Below are 13,250 nucleotides of genomic sequence, written 5' to 3'. Positions count from 1 at the left end.
GTTAAAAAAAAAAAAATTAAGGGGCGTCGCTACTTTTTGCGGGAATCCCCCACGGCCGACGACCCTAGCACAGCGCGCCGTTCTCGTTTCCCGGTGTTGTGCCCAAATCCGACTCCCGTACAGAATCCTACCCCGCTCGCGTGAACGCGCATTCTGCTGCGCTTCCGACAAAAGCGATCGTATTCTATATAATACGCTCATTGAAACCATAAAGCGAGCTAATAAAATAATTGGGTGATCGTAGGCTATATAATGCATTTATTTAAACAATAAAGCGCAATCGTATTCTACAAAATACGTTTCGTCACGTCTCCCGCTCGGGCCGCGATGGCTCTACATGGCGCTACACGGCCCTCGATGGGGGGGAAAGGGATAGGGGGGACCTGTGGGGGTTAGGGGGCGGTGAAGCGGAAGCCGCGTGGACCCAGCAGTGGCAGCCGTGGGCTACCAGTACACTCAGTACGGCCAGAGTAAGTCGAGAGCCTTCCCGGCTTAGCATGGTGCGCCACGCACGTTAAAGCTCGTGTTTGCTGACGGGATCTCAAAAAGACTATTATGCATTACGGCGGTGAAGCAGAAGCCGCACCAAAACCGCGCGCCGGTGTTGTCCCCAAATCCGACTCCTGTACAAAATCCCCCCCTCGCGTGAACACGCATTCTGCTGCGCTTAGAGAGGCCGTCGCGGTGTCGTGCGTAACGCGCCCGAAAGTACCCGCGTCGCGAGTTAGGGGCTTGCTCACGAATAATAAGGATAAGCGGTGCAGATAATGAGATGAGATTTTTTTTTTTAAGGTGCACCGCTACTTTGCAGATTTTCACTTTTTGCGGGTGGCTTTGCTCCCCATTAACCGCGATAACCGAAGTCTTACTGTAACCATAGAACACGTATATGCATTTGGTGTTGTGGGTTGTTGGGTAGGGATTTTTCGAAGGAAGAAGTACATTGGCAAATTACTAGCAGAGAGCAGTATAGTCATAATTTTTAAGCAAACCCGTGAAAAGTGGCCACAAATTTTTATGATTTACAAAATCGTCACCCCAAATTCAAGCAATTTTAAATCCTAGAAAACATTGAAATTCATGCATTTTCAAGGATTTTAAGCACCCATACATAACTGGTCAAAACCCTCTACTAACACAAAGACACAGTCACAAAATGATCACGTTAACATTTCTTTTTACCAGTTAGAAATCAGATACTACCATTATGAAAAACTTACCAGGACGTTTCCATAGTTTCTATTTTCTAATTACCTAAACAAAATAACAATGAGTGATGATAAGACTACCCAGTACTTCTTTGGGCTGGTCCAAGAAAATCACAATGACCACGTCTGTGACCCCCTCGCTTGGAACAAAAATCAACAAAATGTCATTTGACACAAGAGCAAGCATGTTATTCACAATAAAACAGCAGTCGTATACACAAAAACACAGAAGAGCAAAGTTCTATCCACAAAATTTATTGTATCATGACTAAAGCATCCCTGAGCTGAGAACAATCGAGAACAATCGAAAATAACACGGGAGCTGCTGGAGTGGCTGCCATTCGTGACGGCGCCGGAAGAAAAGATTCAATTTGAATCATGTACAAACAAACAAACAATTGAATCATGTACAAACGAAAATAATTTCTGATACTGATATAACCAGGTAAAACTAATTTTAAGTTACCTGTCCAAATGAATGTTGTGCCATCTCACCTTTCCCACTCTCTCTCCTTCCCACTCTCTCTCCTGCAGTTCTCGATTGTTCTCAGCTCAGGGATGCTGCTGGAAATGTGAATTTCCCTTCGGGGATGAACAAAGTATCTATCTATCTATCTATCTATCTATCTAAAGAGTTGCCTAGTCTTCTGCTTCGGACTCGTCGTCTTGGCTGATATGGAAGTAACGCAACTCGTACGATTCCTTGTCGGAGGCCACCACTCTTAACCAATCACGAAGGTTGTTCTTTTTCAGGTATTTCTTGGTCAGGTACTTTAAATACCTGTGGGAGAAGATAAACCTTTTCGTACCAAAACATAAAACAGCAGAAAGAAGAAAATTACTAAGTCACCAACACAACCTAGAAAATCGTGGGCTGCTTTAGCAAATCTTGAGTAAGGATCGACCAATACGGGTTTTTCAGGGCCGATGCTGATCATTAGTATTAAGAGGACGCCGATATCTGATATTTGGAGCCGATATTCATTTCAGAATACTTGTTATAAATTTAAATAAAACTTTAACAGCTCTCTGAAATGTTTTACAGAAAATGAATAAACCCTATTTCAACACAACATAACTAATCTAACTTCGACCAAAAAAATAACAATGAAAAGTGTAGGCACTCCAGTTTTAGAGAGATTTACGAACTAATGTTATGGTAACAGCTATTCACTTCCACTTCGGCGCACTTTTTATGCTCTCTCAATCACAAACACACATGCTTGATTGACCAACTAATGTTATGATAAGAGCTAATATATCTGTCTCCACCTGAACATGCTTCCCTAAATCAAGTTAACTACACTTTTGACACCATAATTTCTACAATAGACTTGAAAAAAATCTCAATATGATCAGCGGTATTGATTGGCAGGCATGTCAGGCCTCAGGAGTTAACAGAGCTGCCGTTGTTTATTCAGCTCTAACGTTTTTCTTCCTGCTTCAGTGGCTCCGCCCTCAATCGCTTATCCAAAGTGCGGAGTGGATATTGTCCGAGACAGAAGGCTGAAGAAAAAAGCTTGAATGCATTTGAGCCTTAATAACCCAGTTCAAAATGTATTTAATCGGTTGGTTGAATAAATACAAATGCCAAATTTCCAGATATCAGCGCCGATAATTGGCCCGCGCTATAATTGGTCGACCTCTAGTCTTGAGTACATGCTTATTCTGGAATGTCAGGTCATTTCTTTGTAGAAATGTACACTACGTTGTAATCAAGGACAATACAGAAAATTTTAATTCTTACTTAACTCTAATGCATAAAAAAGTATGTTTTTTTTTTCTGGAATTCCCGGTCTGGTCTTCTTGTACACAATGTACTACGTTGAAGAGACAGAAAATTATAATTCTTATGTAATTCCAATGCAAAAGAAATAACCATATCAGAAGATTCCACCTTTTGGAGAACTGCTTCTCAGACGTGACGTGAATTATGTTCTTCATGCGTCCGACTGACACAACATTCCCGAGATTTCCGGTCTTGCCATTGACCTTGATTTTCTCTCTCAGAAAATTTTCCTATGGGAAAAAGCAGAGGAACACGCTAGGGAAGGTAACCCTAGCACAACGGGATCTAGGGAAGGGCGCCCTAGTCCACAAGTATAGTTAGCAACTTCGCTAACGATAGAGTGAAGCGCTGCCTTGCATTGTCTGAAAACAAGCAGCGATTAGTCGACCTCAGGATACAGCAACCCCACCTTACAAACTTTTTCACACTGTACGGTGGGGTTGCACGATTTGGAGTGGGGGAGATAAAAAAAATAAATCCAAATTTCAGACAGAAGCGCTGAGGAGAGAGAGGAGTTCAGGAAGGACTTGTCCGAATGTGTGGCAAGTGCGAAAGAAGGGTGGAAAGTGGTAATACTAGGTGACCTGAATGCTAGAGTGGGTGATGAAATGGTTGAAAATGTGATTGGTAGATAGAGTACCAGGAAGAAATGAGAGTGGGAAGAAATTGATTGAGTTATGTGTGGAAAATGAGTTGGTGATTGGAAATACATTGTTTAAAAAGAGGGACCTGAATAAGTATACCTTTGTCAGAGTGGAGTGGCAAGATGGTGGACAGAGCACTGATGGATTATGTAGTGCTTAAGAAAGGGATGTTAAGTAGATTGTTGGATGTACATGTTTACAGAGGTGAAATGAGTGGTATGTCTGATAATTTTTATGTGTAAGGAAAATAGAATAGATGGATCGTGGAGGGCTAGTTATAAGAAGAGTGTGAGGGAAGAAGTGAAAATGTCAGAGTTGAATAAGGCAGAAAAGGAAAGAGAGTTTAAAGAGAGGATAAGGGAAGAGTATGAACGGGCTAGTGGAAGAGAAATGGAGAGTGTAGAAATTGAATACAAGTGGTTTAAAGAGGCAGTGTTGAGGAGTGCAAAAGAAGTGTGTGGAATGAGAAAAGTTGGTCGAGGTATTAGGAAAGGAAGTGAATGGTGGAATGATGAGGTATCAGAGGCTGTGACAGAAAAGAGACGTGCCTTTGAGGAGTGGCTGCAAGACAAGAGTGGCGATGCGTATGAAAGATATAAAGTGAAGAAAAGGTTGGTAAAAGCGGCAGTGGAAGCAGCAAAAAGGAAAGCAAATGATGAATGGTGTCGAAAGATAGGAGTGAACTTTGAGGAAAGGAGAAAAGTTTTCTGGAAAGAAGTGAAAAGAGTAAGAAACAGTGAGTCTGGAAAGGAAGAGAAAGTGAAAGATAAGGATGATAGATTGCTGGTTAGCAGTAGTGCAGTCAGGACGAGATGGGCAGAGTATTTTGAGGAGTTGCTAAATGTGGAGGATGGGAGAGAAGTGAGAGTCGAGGCGATCGATGGTATGGAGAGAATGCCCGTGTTGGGTGATTTAAATGTAAAGCCTGTGGAAACAAGAGGCAGTGAAATAAATGAAAGGGGGGAAGGCACCTGGGTTGGATGGTTGTACTGCTGAATGCCTGAAAAAAGGTGGCACAGCTATGATTGACTGGTTAGTACGCTTGTTGAATGTATGCTTTTAAAGTGGTGTGGTTCCTGTTGATTGGTGTAGTGCCAGTGTATAAGGGTAAAGGTGATAAGTGTGAATGTAGAAATTCGAGAGGTATCACTTTGTTGACAGTAAGCTGTATGGAACCGTATTGATTAAGAGAGTGAGAGAAAGAACGAATGAGGTGGAGATGGAGGAGCAGAGTGGTTTCAGGAAAGGAAGAGGATGTGTGGATCAGGTGTTTGCAGTACAACAGGTGTGTGAGAAATATTTTGCAAAAGGTAAGGATGTTTATTTGGCTTTCATGGACTTGGAAAAGGCGTATGACAGAGTTGATAGAGAGGCGTTGTGGCAAGTGATGGTGATGTATGGAGTGGGTGGAAAGTAGTTGGAAGCATTGAAGAGTTTTTATATGAACAGCAGAGCATGTGTAAGAGTAGGGAGTGAGACAAGTGAGTGGTTCCCTGTGTTGACTGGTGTGAGACAGGGGTGTGTGATGTCACCATGGCTGTTTAATGTGTACATGGATGGTGTGGTGAGAGAGGTGAATTAAAGAGTTTTTGGGAGAGGTGTAGGCATGATGGACAACAGTGGAACGGTGTGGCAGGTAAATCAGTTGTTGTTTGCAGATGACACAGCGCTTGTGGCTGATTCTGAAGAAAAATTGAGAAGGTTGGGAACGGAGTTTGGAAGAGTATGTGATAGGCGTAAGTTATGTATCAATGTTGGGAAGAGTAAGGTGATGAAGTGTTCACGTGATGGAGTGGGCATGACGTTAGAAATCAGGTTGCATGGACAGGTGCTGGAAGAAGTTGAAAGCTTTCAGTACTTGGGTTGTGATGTGGCTGCAGTTGGTGGAATGGAGTGAGGTATTGCACAGAGTGAATCAAGGAAGCAAGGTTTTGGGTGTTCTGAGGAGAGTGATGAACAACAAGAGTATGAGTATGGATGCTAAGAGGGGACTGTATGAGAGTGTGATTGTGCCGACTGTGTTGTATGGTGCAGAGACTTGGAGCCTGAACGCAGATTTAAAAAGGAAGTTGAATGTTTTTGAGATGAAGTGTTTGAGGACTATGTTAGGAGTGACAAGATTGGATAGACTGAGAAATGAAATTGTGAGAGACAGAACGGGAGTAGTCTTGAAACTGAGCAAGCGTGTTGATAAGAGAGTATTCGGTTGGTTTGGACACATGGAGAGGATGGATGAGGAGCGAATGTTGAAGAGGATCTACAGAGCACAAGTCAATGGAAGGAGACCATGAGGAAGGCCGCGATTGACGTGGATGGATGGTGTTATGAGTGCACTGCAGGAAAGAGGTCTAAATATAATGGAAGCTGGAGCTCTTGTTGGTGATAGAAAGGAGTGGAGAGGTGTTGTGAAAGGATAGTGGGATTGTGGACGCGTTCTTAAGGATGGGCTGGGTACCCGTATGATGCGGCAGGGGTAAACCAGTGAAAGCTGTCGGGCCCTGCTGTTGAACAAGAGTGTGTTTTGTCACCCTGACCCGAGTGACGTGGCCGCTTTCTGGTGTCCCGTTTCATCTGGAGGGACGAAAGCATGACCAACTTGGGTGCCTAACTTGTTTGGGCAATTGGGTTGGCCATGGTCCCAAAAAAAAAATTGTGTTTTTTTTTTTTGTATGTGTGTGTCTTGCTGTCGGTCACCCCTCTTGAGGGATATGACCAAGGTAGATAGGTAGATAGAAAATTTCAGACCAGTGGTGCAAAAAAATCACGCAAAGTTCATGCATCGTTCCTGCATAACTTAAGGGTTTTACATTAAAATGTTATTTTTCAAGCAAAGTGCCTTTGTGTTAATGGAAAGCATTGTTTAGATATCGGAGGTAACACAAATGAGAACAACTAAAAACAGGAAAAGAACAAAAAACGAAATGCACAAATAGGAAAGTTGAGCATGCAATGCATACTTTAAAAAAAGCCGTTTCTCAGACTTTCTTGGAGTTTTTCAAGAAATTTGACATTGTTCAATTCATGGTACACGATGGTAAAAGCTAGAAATATATCTGTAGTCTTTAATAGTCTGTAAAGCGCTTTAAGACTTGTGATTCAGGGTGTCACAAATAAACATGAATGACACAGCGGTTCAAGCTTTTTTTTGATACAGTACGTACCCAATCAACGAACAGACTATAGGTTTAAATTCCCCTAAATCAAAGGAAGACTCAAAGGGCTGTACAGAATACCCTTACACGGTTTACTTATTATTAAAAATAGTCAAGAGCGACGCAAAAAAACCCGGATCTTATTATTTTGCTTCTTTTACATAAAGCTCAAATAAACACTAAATATTTATGCAGAACACTTCTTAACGAACCTTCATCCGTTTAGCCTTGTATTATATTTGAAACACAATCATTTATTTAAGAAAAGGAGTTGCCGTAAGTAGCACTGTGGCACTAAACCCGCTTCTATCACCAAAGATTAAACAATATTATTTTTGGCGCACTTAGCAATCCCCACCTCAAAATCAACAACTGTCATATCCTGGAAGCCTACTGTATTTAAATATTTGTTGATTTTAAAATTAAAATTTACCAAGTTGGACGAGTCCAGGATGCCATCCTCAACGGGGTGGGTCAGGTCCAGGTTGAATTTCCATCCAGGAGAATTTTTGACCTTCTTGCCAACACATTGCTTCTTCTGAAGGATCTGGATTGTCACCATAATTATCAAGTTATATGAACAAAATCAAGAAAGCAGCTTTGTCATTGTATGATTTAGATCTTGGTTGAACAACAAAATGACCGCAGGCACAAAATTAAAGTCATTTTTATTTGTATACGCACCTTTTCAGGATGGCTTCAAATACTCAATAGTTCGAGAACACTTTTTTTAAATTTTATCAGATACGATCAGGGTTGGTAGGGTTACTTTAACTTGATTACTTTCAATTACTTTTGGATTACTCCAATACCAAATATGCTAATAAAAGAAACTAATATGCATCATACCTGTCAACCTGTACGGTTTTGCCGTACAAAATACGTTTATTATGCATTTTAAGACGTGTACGACGTACGAGAAAATCCGTACGGAAAAACGCAAATTTGTCAATGATGGGTACCATCCGGAATACACCGACTATCACGAAACGGCAAATCAATCAAGTCAAACGAGTTCGCCGCGGTAGCCTCTATCTCGGTATCGTTTTTTTTCGTCGCAAAAGAAGCGAGCGGTTTGATGTAGTAAAAGGAAGTCCGTCTCTCTTTAGAGAACTGGCTTTTTCGGCTCAACTCATTAAAGAGAGCCGGCTCTCAAACGGCTCACTTGCTTTAATGCATATCTGTCAACATAAAATATAGGTTATTCATATGCTATAAAATAGAAGTGTCTTTTAAGCCTAGATTTAAACAGTTCCACTGAGGTTGCAGATCGAATCTCAGGGGGAAGAGCATTCCACAGCACCGGGGCCCGAATAGAGAACGCTCTCGAACCTGCGGATCTCTTCTTTGCTCTTGCGATCACTAGTTATGAACTTAGGATATCTATCCAATGTGCGTCACAAAAGACACATTTTTCAGTATCTAAACCAAATACCAGAGCGCTGGGTGACTACTATGGCGCACGGCAGCTTCTGTAGTTGTAAAAAATTACAATGCAAATTAACATCTATAACCAAGAAATATTCTATAGCTTCTCAATTTTCTTCGCCAGATTAATGTAGTTTAGTACTCGGAAAAAGGTCCCCGGAGATTTCCTTGCCATGGTGTGCTATATTGAAGCTTTCAGTGACTAATATGACAGAGTTTACTTCAAATTGAAGACACCTCTTCCGCCATATGCAGGCAATACACAAAGAGGTAAGTATTAGTTTCAGGAGCGAGCAGCAGCAAGTCAACTGCAGGAGAGAGAGTGGGAAAGGTGAGATGGCACAACATTCATTTGGACAGGTAACTTAAAATTAGTTTTATCTGGTTATATCAGTATCAGAAATTATTTTCCCCCAATTTTATTAACACTCCACTTATTGAAACATGAATATTTTGTTTGTTTGTTTGTACATGATTCAATTGTTTGTTTGTTTGTACATGATTCAAATTGAATCTTTTCTTCCGGCGCCGTCACGAATGGCAGCCACTCCAGCAGCTCCCGTGTTATTTTCGATTGTTCTCAGCTCAGGGATGCTGCTGGAAATGTGAATTTCCCTTCGGGGATGAACAAAGTATCTATCTAAATATGAATAAAATTATGACTCACAACACGTGGTAAGTTCTCTCTCCTGACTTTGATCTCTTTGATCTCTGGCAAAACTAACGTAAAATGCGACAGAAACAAAATGAAAATAAATTCAAACAGCTTGCCAAAATCATTTTTGCCGTTCCATGTATTCCGTTACTCCACAAGCCTGCACAAAATTTAGTCATTTTATTCATATTTAGTTTATTTTGTCTTGTATTAGCATATTTGGTATTGGAGTAATCCAAAAGTAATTGAAAGTAAGCCAGGTAAAGTAACCCTACCCAACCCTGGATACGATTATATTGTCCTCAATTGTTTTTATACATTTTATTTTTTTGTTTGGTTCTTACTTATTTATTTTGGGTTTATTGTAAAGCACTGTGGTCCACTGAAAGGATTGTGTTAAAGGGCTGTGTAAATGAAGCACATTTACATTTTACATACATCCCATAATCACCACAAATCTCAAAGATCTATATATTTCATCATTCTAATGATTACATCCTATCCACATGGTAAATATGTGATATGGTGTTGTACAAAGAATGAATACAAAACTGATAGCTCGAAGCAAAAAAAAAAAAGTAGGATCCATACAATCAACTTTTCAGCACCAAAAAAGTGGAGCATCATTTTGTCCACATTTTAAGCTACTGTGTGATACTGTCTGAAACATTTGGTGTCTCCTACTCGTCCCAAAAAATCATTCACTTAAAATGCATTGATTTGGGTACTAAGCAAAAATAAACAAGCTATTACACCAATGTTAAGGTTTTATATTCATTAAAGAAAACACTTCCGGGAAATTTTTGTCTTTTTTTCAAAGAGAAATCCCTACTTAGTGAGCTGCCATATTTGTCTTCTTCTTGAATGCTGTGGCACCGGTGCCATGTTAATCTGTAGTCTTGCTGCTTCGCTGTGCTCTGTGGCACTAGTTTTCCGTCACGTCGGACAGTGCAGTGCCATCTAGTGGTCAAATATGACACACTAGAGCTTTAAAGTCTTGGCGTTGTGTTAGATAGAGGAACTTTATTAACTTGGTTGGTTAGATCCCTTATCCACGCGGGTCGTTTGTGCAGCCTGGTTTCGCCAATTCCCTCTTCCAGGTTATGCTTGAGAACACAATGTGTCATTTAACAATACACTTGCGTAATCCAATGTTAAACCGTGCGATAGAAAAGTCAATGTAAGGTGGTCAACGTTGAGTATTATTTGAAACTATACAATGTGAACTGTATCAACACGTTTTCAAGTTTCCACGTGTGTGCGCGCATGTGCCGGACAGCGCCCATAAGCTAACCATATATCGATTGTTAAAAATGAGAAGTTTAAACAAAACAACACAGACTACGGTTTAATCATAAATACACACAATCCATGACATTACGTGTGGTTATTTTGCAAAACAAGTTAATTTAGACAGAAGACTTGACTTACAGGCGCCATGTTGGAAAATAAGAACCGGAAAGGAAGATCAGGAAGTGAGGACACGAGACGTCATAAAAATCACCGGAGATTTTTGTTTCTTTGTTTTACTAGTTAAAAACAAACCAACCAAAAATAATGATTTTTTTTTAAATCTCATATTGTTGGAATATGATATAGTGAAATTGTGAATGTGTTTAATTGCTGTTAAAAGTGTAAATACAATTGTTCAAACAAAAAAAATCCCGTTTGTGCCCTGTGTGCTCTTTAAATCGTTGACAAACGCATCCTTTCCATTTTCTGTACCGCTTATCCCCACATCGCTCACATGGGGTGGGAGGTTGTGGATGGAGCCCATCCCAGCAATCTCAGTGGGCAGGGGACACCCTGAGCTGGTTGCCAGACAGTCGCAGGGCACACAGGTACAGAAATCTCACGCGCTCATTCACACCCTAGGGACAATTTGGACCGGCCAATTGACCTGACATGCATGTTTTTTGGAATGTTGGAGGAAACTGGAGTGCCCAAAGGAAACCCACACAGGCATGGGGAGAACATGCAAATTCCGCACGGGGAGGCAGTAGTTGGAATCCAACCCTGGACCTCTGCACTGTGGGGCTGCGCGCTAACCACTCAATCACTGTGCCGCCTTGACCAAATGAATATACAAATCAATTATCAAATCCAAATGTGTTTTCACAGCAGGTTTTAGAAAGTGCTGTATAAAACATTTCATGTAGATTTTTTTTAAAAGTCCCCCTTTTCCCCACCAAACAACCAAACATACACACACAAAATTGTTAAAATGAAATGTCAAGGCACATACTAACTATGCAAGGAAAAACAAAATTTTGGGAGAAAATAAAATAATTAAAGTGTGTAATGTTTGAGCACTTAGATGGTACTGTTGTCTAACGCAAACGAAAACCAGTGCCACAGCGAGCCAAAAGAATATGGTGGCGACCTTAGGTATGGATTCCACTATTTAAAAGAAATACAAATTTGTCGACCTATGATCTTTTACAAAAATAACCATTGGTATGGTTTATCTGATTGGCTGGCAACCAGTTCAGGGTGTCCCCTGCCCACTGCCCGATGATTGCTGGGATGGGCTCCAGCACCCCCGCGACCCTTCTGAGTATAAGCGGTGCAGCTAATGAGATGAGATGATTTATCTGTATACTAGGCAAAAAGACACAATGTTTTTTTTTACTGAATGAAAGTATTTTTGTATCACTAAGAGGCAGTAAGTATCACGTTGTCCATTTTAGGGTAGTAAAATTTAATGAACCATTTACACCACATTTGTCAAACTCCCGGCCCGCGGGCCACGTCCTGCCTGCCGTGTAATCATATCCGGCCGGCAAGACCATTTTACATTATTGTTATTAACAGGGTTGGGTAGGGTTACTTTAACCTGATTACTTTCAATTACTTTTTGATTAGTCCAATACCAACTATGCTAATAAAAGACAAAATAAACTAAATATGAATAAAATTACTAAATTTTGTGCAGGCTTGGGGAGTAACGGAATACATGGAACGGCAAAAATTATGTTAGCAAGCTGTTTGGATTTATTTTCATTTTGTTTCTGCCGCATTTTATGTTAGTTTTGCCGGAGATCAAAGAGATCAAAGTCAGGAGAGAAGGCTTACCACGTGTTGTGAGTCATAATTTTATTCATATTTAGTTTCTTTTTTAAATATTTTATTTTATTAAGAACTCAATGAAGTTCCAGTTTGTGTTTTGCAGTTTTACTTACTGTATTTGACCGAACGGGTCCTTTTTTTTTTAATGAGTGGACGTACCTTGTAAAGATGGATCAGTGCTACATAGCGCTGAAGCCGTCTTCAATATCGTGCATTTCTCCTCCGTTGATTGGAGACACAGAAAAGGTGATGAGCTTCCAGGCAACCGGTAATAACACAGCTGTAGCGAGCATTTTTAAAGTTGCACGGACTCTCCAATTCCCACACCACAGGTTGAGACTCGAGTTGTTTATATGTGACGTAGGCCTATTATGAGAATCCAGATATGTCAGCATCTGAAGGTCAGGTCAGGACCTTAACTTGGCCTTTTGGCCTTTGCCATGATCTTTGATTTTTGCAATCCGGAGATGGAATAAGAGCTTGCTCTGTCCACTCCACGCATCGGCCCGGTATTGCAGTACCTCCGGGAACGGTGCATTCGCAATGATCGCAGCAAGGCTTTAGGGCTAGGACCTTAGCTTGGCCTTTTGGCTGAGAGTAAGTGTCCCGGCTCCTAGGCTTTGTAGCGTATTATGAACTGACCGATAACGGATAATGGATAATGAATAATGAAGATAGAACAATAACCCAAGGGCATAGCTCTGTCTTCTCAAGTGAGCCCCAGATAAAGTGAAAGATGGTTTGGTCCAGTTGTAAAAGCACGTTTCTTTTCGGCATAAAAACTAAACTGATTGATAAAAGCAGTGGGAGGATGATCGCTTTGATGATTAGGACCTTCCCCTCTATTGTCAGTTTTCTTAGTGTCCAAAAACCAAGTCTTTGCTTGGTCTCACCTCCTCCATTCGCATTGAATTTTATCCCTAGAATTTTCTGATCTGTCTTTAACATTGTCAGTGGGAGTCCTGCCTTTTCTGTCTCTGTCCACGGTCCATAAAACTTCGCTTATGACTTTTCTCTATTGAGCCTTGACCCAGACGCCCTCCCAAACAGGTCAGTCAAGTCAAGGGCTCTTCTAGCGGATAAGAGGTCAGTATATAAGATATCAAAAACACTTACAGTAGGGACGAACTTATTCGGTTGGGTGGGCGTCTAAATTTCGATTTTTCGGGCACTTTTTATACCGCCCATGATATACCGAGCGAACTTCAAAGAGACCCGGCATCCTTGTGGACAGCTATTCCTCTTAATAAACGACGCCGACGGCGCCGTAAAGAAAGGACACAGAAGCGTGGTTGCCGTGCAGGT

At 41.0% G+C, this 13,250-nt stretch overlaps 1 protein-coding gene and 1 pseudogene across 2 annotated transcripts; one reads left to right on the top strand and one right to left on the bottom strand.

The window, feature by feature from the left end:
• Positions 1 to 1,447: 1,447 nt before the first annotated feature.
• On the bottom strand, positions 1,448 to 10,352 carry rpl22l1 (ribosomal protein L22-like 1). Of its 2 annotated transcripts, XM_088322571.1 has the most exons (5): positions 10,308 to 10,352; positions 7,227 to 7,340; positions 3,106 to 3,227; positions 1,842 to 1,989; positions 1,448 to 1,482 (listed from the first exon to the last, which is right to left on the bottom strand). In XM_088322571.1, exons 1-4 carry the CDS (start codon positions 10,314 to 10,316, stop codon positions 1,848 to 1,850), a joined length of 387 nt encoding a protein of 128 aa, XP_088178697.1. In that variant the 5' UTR covers positions 10,317 to 10,352; the 3' UTR covers positions 1,448 to 1,482; positions 1,842 to 1,847. The 2 variants fall into 2 exon arrangements, 1 of the variants encoding a protein (XP_088178697.1); XR_015847677.1 differs by lacking the exon at positions 1,448 to 1,482 and having other exon boundaries at positions 1,954 to 1,989; positions 3,106 to 3,297; positions 10,308 to 10,343.
• A 2,008-nt stretch (positions 10,353 to 12,360) lies between these two features.
• LOC148348041 (U2 spliceosomal RNA) lies at positions 12,361 to 12,488 on the top strand (annotated as a pseudogene).
• The last annotated feature ends 762 nt before the right edge of the window (positions 12,489 to 13,250 follow it).

This window comes from Urocampus carinirostris, chromosome 18, assembly GCF_059441175.1.
Source record: "Urocampus carinirostris isolate Australia breed hairy pipefish chromosome 18, RoL_Ucar_1.0, whole genome shotgun sequence".
Lineage (NCBI taxonomy): Eukaryota > Metazoa > Chordata > Actinopteri > Syngnathiformes > Syngnathidae > Urocampus > Urocampus carinirostris.
This window is presented reverse-complemented; position numbering and strand designations above follow the sequence as displayed.